General features: G+C 51.5%; 1 protein-coding gene across 1 annotated transcript in view; it reads right to left on the bottom strand.

The window, feature by feature from the left end:
- Window positions 1–10,000, bottom strand: part of LOC113570017 (roundabout homolog 1-like) — a 128,294-nt gene that overhangs the window by 12,379 nt on the left and 105,915 nt on the right. Inside the window, exons 9-20 of the mRNA XM_035535463.1 lie at window positions 9,566–9,574; window positions 9,063–9,187; window positions 8,733–8,904; window positions 6,681–6,886; window positions 6,346–6,427; window positions 5,853–6,018; window positions 5,488–5,654; window positions 5,188–5,309; window positions 3,612–3,846; window positions 2,408–2,529; window positions 1,943–2,114; window positions 1,055–1,255 (exon numbers count right to left, since the gene is read on the bottom strand). Coding sequence (XP_035391356.1) covers window positions 1,055–1,255; window positions 1,943–2,114; window positions 2,408–2,529; window positions 3,612–3,846; window positions 5,188–5,309; window positions 5,488–5,654; window positions 5,853–6,018; window positions 6,346–6,427; window positions 6,681–6,886; window positions 8,733–8,904; window positions 9,063–9,187; window positions 9,566–9,574 — 1,779 coding nt within the window. The remainder of the gene's footprint in view (window positions 1–1,054; window positions 1,256–1,942; window positions 2,115–2,407; window positions 2,530–3,611; window positions 3,847–5,187; window positions 5,310–5,487; window positions 5,655–5,852; window positions 6,019–6,345; window positions 6,428–6,680; window positions 6,887–8,732; window positions 8,905–9,062; window positions 9,188–9,565; window positions 9,575–10,000) is intronic.

The raw sequence follows: 10,000 nt of genomic DNA, 5'->3' as shown, positions 1-10,000 counted from the left end.
TGCCTCGGGGAGCGCTCCAGAACGTTCCGTTAACATTGTCACAGCTGATCACAGCTATGTTTGGCTGTCAGAGCCAATTGCCTGCATGCTGTTGCCTTGGTTTTTGTCATATGGTGGCCAACTGACCCCTCTACACGGGTCTGCCATCATCGTCTGTAACACCGCAGCCGTCCGCTAAGCGACCGCAAGCGTTCCCGGTGTTCTGTCCGTAGGCATCCGGGCAACAGAGCACATGGAGCACGTGCCCACCCCCCGCTTCTGTTGGAGGGGGAGCTGAAATACCATCTTTTCACCGACTTTTTTATTTGAATAGAATAGTTACTTAAATAAAGTAAACAACTGCACAGGAAGAGTTTTAAAAAATATGTTTCAAGTAATTCGATCTGATTCAAACAAACACTTGAGAACGGCAGCACCAATGTGCGGGCCCAAACAGCGGCAGGAATACGGTCGGGTGAAAGTGATCACACACTCTACTCTACACTGATATTCTCTTTATTGAATAATTAAAAATGGTGGTAGACTTTCATAGCCTAGTTCATAGCTAGAACCTCTTTCAGGATTTTGTTTCTGCCTCAACATTACAGCGTTTACTGCTTGTATCAGCAGCCGAGACTAATGTTAAGAAGAGTCGACATGGTTTAATTTCCTGAGCCTGCTGACGATGAGGTCATATCTCTGGGACTGCGAAGTGGTCGCTGTGTTTGTGGGCTCTTGAAGGACACATTCCAGGTGCTGTGCCTTGTTATTACTCTTCCTAAAGTTTGCCTCATGGGAAAGACATATAACAGTGGTAAACGTTCCACTGGACCTTAGTCAACCCAATTCCCCATCCCCCTCTCAAAACCCCCCCCCAAAAAAAACAGGCATCTGTTGTCAACTATGAGAAGGTCATCATAGTAGAGTAGAGTTATATATATATATATATATATATATATATATATATATATATATATATATATAAACATGTTTTCACTGTCCCCCAAACACCCTCATACACACACACACACACACACACACACACACACACACACACACGTGCGCGCGCGCACACCTTTGCGAATGCCAGCGTAGCTGCTGCTGCTCAGGCCGGTCCTCTTCTTGCGGTGGCGGTACAGCCACACACTAAAGACCATGAGCACCACCCAGCAGGTGGCGCCAATCCCCGCGATGAAGGCCGGCTGCTTCACCACGTCCGAGAGGTGAGAGAGAGCGTCCTGGTCGTCTGCGCCGTCCACCATCTGGCCAGAGGAGTCTGCCGACGGACAGCCAGTACGTAAGCGCTATCGCTACAGTACGCGAGCGACAGCTATCACTTACTCACCCTTGAGTAAGAAAGACGTTCTAGCTGATAGAAAGTGAGTTTAGACTTCGGTCTTCTTGCAGTTTGTAAGAATAGAGGTGAACAGGATACTTAGGGATAATAATACTGTAGTACAACACATTTCCACTTATGTCCACTAAAAGTACAGTGGGTATGAGGAAGAAGATGTGGAACTGTGAGAGGTCTTAGGAAAAGAAACCAATAAATGAATTCTGGTACCTTAATGATAAGGGTGGAAGCACTGAAACAGCTCACATGTTTTATGTTCGCGGTTGCCAGTTCTGTGCGTGTGTGCAGCTGAGAAACCCTCAGCTGAAGTGCGAGCGAGGCTGTAATTATTAGTGACCGCTCACAGCCCCGAGCAATGGCTGCTATTGCCAGCACAGTTGTGTACAGTGCGACTGGAGAGACCAGCAGTCCACAACAGATCAAACAGATCGCACTTCTCGTAGTCATACTGCAGTTGGGAAGTCTCAGATAAATAATTCCCGAGTTGAAAAGTGTGGTGTTTCATCTACTTTTTTTTTTTTTAATCTACTGGTTTTGTGTTTTGTGACGCAGGACTAATTGTGTTTATGGGTATGTGTTTGAGTGGGGGCTGAGGGGTGGTGCTCTAACCCAGCTGAAAAAAGGTGACATCGCTCTTGACCCCCGGGCCAGCCCCGTTGCTAGCAGCGACTTCCACACTGTAGCGGATGCCGGGCGACAGGCTGGGAATGACAATGGAAAAGGTGGAACCATCCACCGTCCGGTTGACATGGTAACGACTTTCATTGCCAAGGCACCAAATCTACAAGGGAAATGTGGAGAGAAGATGAAAAAAAAATATTTCAGACATCGTCAGTAATTATTTAGAGTTAATCGTTTAATACATCTATTCAAAAATTCAAGGAATTATTTCATCACTAAGTGTAACTAATATTAATGTGCAATCCATTCACACAGTTGTAAGCTGCAAAGAGTGAACTAGCCACCAGGGGGCAATATACTTCTTCTGCAGTAGTTGATCGCTCTTTGTACTTTCCCTGCATGTGACCCACTGCTGACATTGTGTGCAGAAGAACACTGATGTCCTCCTATTACCTTGTACTCCTGGACCACTCCATTCCGCTCTTCTTCAGGAGGCGGTTGCCAGGCGACCAGGATGGCTGTCCCATTGGAATCACTCTTGGTCACTGTCACCCCACGTGGGGCACCACTAGGAGCTGCAATGATGAGGGAGAAAATATCGAGCTAAAGCTAATGTCAGCTAGTTTCTTTGCCACATTGCACTCTGCTTGGCCCCAGTTTCCAGGTTATTGCATCAGCTGGACCCATCACTCGGTGGTCTGCGCATCCAGACACAAGTCTGTCATTTCACATAACTAGCAGGGGTGTGACTGCGTCACGTAACTAGCAGCGGCGTGACTGCACGGCTGTGACCCTGAATCGATGGTGCAACTTTAGGGCATATTTTCTCCTGCTGGGTTTTCTATAAGCAACAAACTTTCACACTGCTGTACCCCAGGCAGGAACCGCTCCCAGTACCACAGCAGCACGCTTAGTGGAAGTGTGTGTGCAAATCCAGCATTGAAAACCACACGCGTGCGGTATCTACACTTCAGCATGTGCTTGCTGTTGACGCTCCAGCCCCCCTGGGTCACATTTAAACCCACAAACGGTGAGGTGCCCTACAAATATGTGTCTTTATGATATCGGGAAATGGCTGGGGGTCCTCAATTTGGTGCTTATTCTTCTGGAGAGGAAAGAATTAATTAGAAAGTTGCGGCCCATATGCCATGTGCGCCTGACACTGGGCTGATGAGTGTAATTAGAGTGAGTCAGTTCTGCTGCAGGCAGTGCTGGTTAATCACTTTGTGCTTAAATATTATTCAGACTGCGGGGAAACAGGCAGTCTGGGGCCAGACGGAGCAGGAAGAGCTCGAAACGCAATTAGCCATGCGGTTCGCTCCACCGCAGTCTGCCCGGCCACTCAGAGCGGAACATTGAGGTGGTCAGCATGGAAACTTGGAGCACTCCAAAAGTTTACCGTGGTTTGTTGGAAACGCGTTTTTTTCTACGCGTTCGCGACATGAAAAGTGCCTCGCAATGGCATTGGCTCCATCAGCATGAAAAGACTCTGGGTTTCCAGCTTAATAAGAGATCCCTGCACATGGACTGGAATCATACTGAGAAGTGCAATCTAGTTAGTTAGTGGCATGGAAATAACAAATGTGAAGTCTGATGGGAATCGGCTGGGGTCCAACCCGGCCTCCTCCTCCGAGCTCCACCCCGGGTGGACACTCACCCTCCTCCAGCGTCCTGGCTATCTTCACCTCGCTGTCAGCGCCCTGGAACTCGTCGAAAAACGGGCGCACTTTGAACTCGTAGGTGACGCCCTTCTTCAGCTGCGGCACTACGGCGCCCTCCTCGCCAGACACACGCACCTCAAACACCCCCCACTGGCCGCGCGGCTCTCCCGACTCCGTCGAGGGCCGGTACATGACCTTGTATCCCTGGATGTATTGAGACTGCTGCTCCACCTGGAGGACGGGAGGGGAACAACACGCGTGTAGTTTCTACTGTTACTTTTCACCAGACTGGATGCCTTTGTCTTCGTACCACGACTTCGACACATTTCACAACATACAAAAATTATTAAATAAAATATAAACACACTACAGACTTGTCAGTGCAGTAAAACATTATTAAAAATATTCCATTTGACATATAGATTTTTTGAGAGTAACTGCTGGCTCAAAATTTGCTCTCCCAGGCCTACTTTAGGATTTATTCCAGAGGGGCACAATTAAGGAGAGCTTGCACATGTGAATGGCAATCTCAGCCTCAATAAATAACACGGCTTGGGGTTGCCTGGCAACCATGGAGACGGGACAATTCGAGGTACGGAGGAGGGCTCAGGCTCCACTACCCCTCCGAGCCACCGCCGAGAACCAACGCGGTCGGACCCGGCAGCCGCAACCGTTACCTCACCTCCTGCCGGGGGGGGGGGTTCGGAGGCGAGCGCCTTCTGATCCGTCCATGGCTGTTCCGCCTCCGTGGTGATAGTAGCATGAACACCAAAGCGCTCCATCTCCGCTTTGTGTAACGCGAGATCTCATATCTGAAGGATCCCGTGCACTCATCCTCGGAGATTTAGCACAAATCCAGCGTCGTACATCATCTCCCGGACGTGCTACTGACTAATGAGAAGGAGAGCTTCCTATCATCCCCAAAAAAAAAAAAGGCCAGATTCCCAAGGCACTGACCATCCGGACGCCTAATCCCACCCCTTCCACCATCGCTACCACCACCCTCTGCCCCCCTGCGGCACCTCAATCTGGCCCGGCTAAACTGTTTACATTCCGTGCGTGTGCGCGTCTGGGACGGCCGCTCCGACGTGTGTTTATGGCAGATCGTTCATCACGAAGAAGTCACAGCGGCAGCAGGGTTGCTGAGGCGGAACAGAGGAGCGTGCTCCGGAATGTTTAAACAACCCACCGATAAAAGCTCATTTGGTCCGAACAGGTGGTCCCGATTAGATCGCGAGTGGGACTCTCTTTAAATGGGGGGTACGAACCAGTCGACATTACACTGCAAGACAGGCCACATCTGTAGACACTCCTGAAGCAAGACATGCGCGACGCAATCATACAAACACTCACATAGCAGCACACACATGCAATGCTTTCAGCATCGTCTTTACTAATAATACGTGGGTATGCCGACTAGCATTTGGTGACATTGGAACATGCGCTAGGATGTACGTTATTGCTCTTTTTCATCACGTAATAAATCCGTTACGTGTGCAAAACGGAGCACTCAGGCTAAAGTGCTCCTTCTATAGCGCCAGCACGGGTGGAGGCGCCGGAGGCCTCTCTCACCGTCCACTGCACCCGTACTGAGGAGGAGGACAGGATGGTGGGCTTGTGCAGGCGAATCACCACATCCCCTAGCTCCTTCTGGATCTGACGGTGGTCCACACCCTGGATGGTGGGAGGGGTGTCTGGAGACCCGAAAACACACAGCAGAGAAAGAGATCTCATTGTCGACACCAGTGCTGGCTGCCTTGGGGGGTGGGGGGGGGGGGGTCAATGTGTTGGGGAATGTTTGCAGAGAAGGGTTTTTTTTAAGGATGGACCCGCGGGCTCCCGGGGGCTTGGCTGCTGTTGGACTGGGCTCACCTTGGGTCCGGATGGCGTCCGTGATGGGGCTGGGGTCACTCAGGCCGTAGGCGTTGGTCGCCCTCACCAGGAAGAGATACACCGCCCCGGGCTTCAGTCCCTTCAGGACATAGGACTCAGTCTTTACGTGGTCGGCCAGCGTCACCCAGCTACTCCCTGACGCATGGCTACGGTCGAGGGAGGGAGGGAGAGAGAGAGAGTTTTCATATGCAAATCGCTAATTATATTTTAACCAGCAACCAATCAGGGACCATGTTATCTGGCACTGACAACAGCTGTACGGCTCCGAGATGACCCCGTCGTAGTCCCCTGAAACGGACTGGATTTTGCCCCACCCTTCCCCACCCCGCACACACTCGATTCACCTGAAACCCTCGATGACGTAGGACGTGGGCGTGGCTCCATTAAGGCTGGCCTTCCAGGTCAGGGTGACGGAGAAGCGCGTGACGTCGGTTACCTCCGGCTTGGAGGGTGCACTGGGGATGAGGTTGGGATCAGTGGGCCTGCCAGGCTGCGCAGCTATTCCGAACTCTGGACGAGGCGCGACCACACACACACACACACACACACACACACACACACACACACACACACACAAACACACACACACACATGCAGATCTCAGCTCAAAGCAAGGCCAGCTGCAGACCACCGCCTGCTACTGTTTATAAGAGACCACCTGCTAGTGCACATGACTCTTCTGGGACTCTACGCTTGCTTCTATCCAGCACATGGAACTGCTGCACTTAGCAATAATCGATCAAACATATCTGGTATTTAAAACCTTCCGAAGGCCTGGGGAGGGATAGTACCCTCTTTGGAATGTGAAGGGGGGTGGGGGGGCAGTCTGAATGGTACCTTCCACAGTCAGGTAGGCCTTCCACGAGGCTTCACCGCTGGGACTGGAAGCCACGCAGGTGTACAAGCCGCTGTCCTCGAGCTGCAAACAAACAACCCGCTCTGAAATCCAACGCTTCGGCACATGACGCACGTCCACGCACGAGGCCGTTAAAGCTAGGAAACGACGGCGATCGCGTGTGACGAGAGGACCAGTTGGCTTATCCTGCGTTAGCCTCGGTTAGCTTAACAGACTGTGGTGGAGGAAGGATATCTAACGGGTAGAATGGGTCGTACGCCTGTGCGACTGAGCTGCTAAAGGCGTCTGCAACGACGGCGCCCGGAGCGGCGTGTACCTTGGCGTAGCGGATCTGAAGGCCTCCTCCGTCCAGCTGGGAGACGCGGGAGTCGTGCGTGGACACCAGCATTCCGTCCTTCCTCCACAGTAGGGTGGGCAGGGGAGTGCCCGTGGCCAGACAGCTCAGCAGCACCGTGCTGTCCACGGACGCCGTCCGGTTCTCCGGGCCCTGCCGGATCACCGGCGGAGGCCGGTCCGACACCACTGCGCATGCGAGCGCGGCGGGATGACAGGAGAGGGGAGAGAGGCAGAGGTGACTAAACAAGAAGGAGGCAGAGTAAACAAAACCAAGATAATGAGGGAGAAGAGGAGAGAGCTAAACAAGAGAAGGATCTAAAAAAAAAAAAAAAAAAGCAGAGCTCGGTGGAAAAAGGTAAAAAAAAAAAAATGTTAAAAGCCTCCAGCAACTGGTTAATCATTCGGCTGCGGTGACATACTCCAAAAAACCTCAGTACACCAATTAAAAAAATCCCGTTTAGACATGAAGCTTTCCACCACATCAATGGCAGAATGGAAAAAAACCCCACCAAGACTCTGTGTGTGTGTGTGAGTGCGTGTGTGTGTTTGTGTCTGGGGAGAGGCATGTACACCTGAAAAACAGCCGCAGGCAGAGTGGTGTGATTATTAACACAGACGCGTGGCAGAGGGGGATGGAGGGGAGTGAGCCAGCTAGATTCAATCAAACCTGCTCCATCCTTGTATTTCCATTAAGTGTAATTGAGTGTACACACAGGCCTGGAGTCCCATTTCGCGCCTGCCTGTGTACGTGTGGTGGAGGAGTGAGCGTTAAAATCACCATATCATTACCCAGCGCCCAGAAAGCCGTCATGCGCTGGCTGGTACCACCCCGGGCCAATTACCTCCACATACATGATGCACAGGCCAGACGCTCACCTGGCCGAGTGGGCAGGGCAGTGGGCAGGGCAGTGGGCAGTCTCCTCTACTGCTGGGGACATACGTGTAATTACTTTTTGTGGACCTTGAAGGGGGAGCATTGGGATTTTAATTTGGCTGTTTTAATAACTGTTGTGGTAATTATTGTTATCATCGCTGGTACCCAGCAGACAGGCCGGGTGGGCTAGATATCTTCCGAAACACCCCGGGTGTGTTTGTGTGTGTGTGTGTGTGTGTGTGTGTGTGTGTGTGTGTGTGTGTCTGAATTCGATGGGGAGGAATAAATTGGGAATCAGAGACAAGGACGCCGACAGTCTTTGTGTATTCGGTTGCCATAGAAACACGGTATTTTTTGAGCCTCAGGGTAGTCTGTGTTCATTCGAGATGCAATTAGTAGCCCAGGCAAAAGCAGGCCAACCAGTGAACACTCCCACCCCCCTGACACACACACACACACACACACACACACACTGCCCAAACAGCAGTCAGAGAAACCACACAGCCAGTCTCCCACTGACTGCGTATACGTGAAGAGATTTGCAGTGGTCTTCAGGGTCTATGCCCTCCAAACACAGCACTCCACTCAACCTATCCGTGTACTTTCTGTGCCCGTGAGGAGCTTCATTTAGTGCCGGTGCCAGCCCTGGCAAGGTTTTCCCGGGCACGCTCATTGAAGTGCCCTGTTCAGCGTTAAAGGGTGATGAAAAGAATGTCGACCTGCTGCTAACTGCCGTTATGTTCTAGACATTGGTTCACTGCACTTCCAATTGCCCAAAACCTTTGGCCAACTGCTGAACTATTTTTAAACATTTCAACATCTTCAGCAGTAAAATCTTTGTTTTTCTTCCACACCAGTATCTCCCACAACACTCAGTGTGAGGAACCTAAGCAGAAGGGTTTGTCCCCCCTCTTCACCGAGTATTAATACACTGCCCCACTGTCAGCCATTTCCATTCAAACTGAACCCAATTAATCTATTAAACTATAACCTATAACCGTATAATCTATTAAACTATTCCGAATCAGGTGTTCATATTTAGGCGTTTAATTCTGAATGAGCTATCATTCCGATCGCTACAGGCTTATTAGGCCGCGGTCTCGGCCGGAGGACGGGTCCCAGAGAGCGCCGTGAGGGGTTCGCAGCCGTTACCCTCACCGTCCGTGACCTCCAGCAGGGCCTTGGTGATCACGCTGCCGGCGATGTTGAGTGCCTGGCAGCTGTAGAGGGCGCTGTCTGCGCGCTGCACGCCCATGATGGTCAGGTCGCCCGTCTGTGACACCGAGAAGCGGCTGGAGGGCTGTGGAGGCTGGTAGGAGAAGAGCAGGTTCTGGGGGAGGAGGAGGAGGAGGGCAGAAACAAAGAAGAGGAGGAGAGGAGCAAAGCCAAACACCAGGAGAGGCACGCTTAATATACCACAGAATGTAAAGCGCTCCGGAAGGACATGAGCTGGTGGGAGTCTTCTGAAGGGGGGTAGGATGGTCTCACCTGGCTGCCATCCCTCTGCCAGAAGATGGCCGGCTGGGGGTTACCCGTGGCCTCACACTGGAAGGTGACCGTCCGGCCCACGCCCACCACCTGGTTCCTGGGCCGCACCACAAACGCAGGGGGCACTGCACGGGAGAGACCCCCGAACACAGGGTTAGCGCAGCGGGGAGCACCGCCCATAGAGCAACAGAACAGTGGGGTGTTCAGAACCCAATACCCACTAGATTACAGACTAGATAGCATGCTTGTATCCACGGATACGGATACAGAGCAGATATGTCAGCGGTATCTTTGGCAATTCTACCATCAAGTCGTGTGCAGAAGAGGAAATGGCTTTTACCTTTCTTTGGGATTTGTTTATAGTTTACCCATTAGCACTGTCAGGGTTGCTCCTGCTCAGAGTGGCTGAGAGGGGGCTACATGGAGCATGGAGGTGGTGATGGGATTATGCACCGCGTCTTGTCTCTAGCTCTAGGGTGGATGGGTGGAGAATGACAACTTACCAGACACGACTAAAAGAGAGAAGAGACACAGACAGAAGCAGACAATGAGTCAAAGGGCACGTCCGCTCGCTGCGCTCATCCGCCGGTGCCGCATGTAACCGCGGCTCACGGTCACAGAACGGAGTGAGGGTGGTGGGAAGAGGCTACAGAGAAATGGAACTTCCCGAGAAGATGAACAGTGAACAGCGATGCTTGAATGAAGAATTAATTATGCGTGAAAAAAACACACACACACACACACACACACACACACACACATGCAGTGCTCTTAGTGTGACCTCGATGTTTTAATGGCCCCAGAAATGACAAAAAAATGGGACTACAGTATGGAAAGGTAGTTATGACAACATAAACACAGGAGTACTCTGTGCTCAATACCAGCTCTCCTTCACCATTCCCAGATCACCTCGGGATTCGTCAGCGCTCTCCTCTACC

Source organism: Electrophorus electricus, chromosome 17, assembly GCF_013358815.1.
Source record: "Electrophorus electricus isolate fEleEle1 chromosome 17, fEleEle1.pri, whole genome shotgun sequence".
Classification (NCBI taxonomy): domain Eukaryota; kingdom Metazoa; phylum Chordata; class Actinopteri; order Gymnotiformes; family Gymnotidae; genus Electrophorus; species Electrophorus electricus.
Note: the sequence above shows the minus strand (reverse complement) of the source record. Positions and strands in the feature narration are given on the sequence as shown.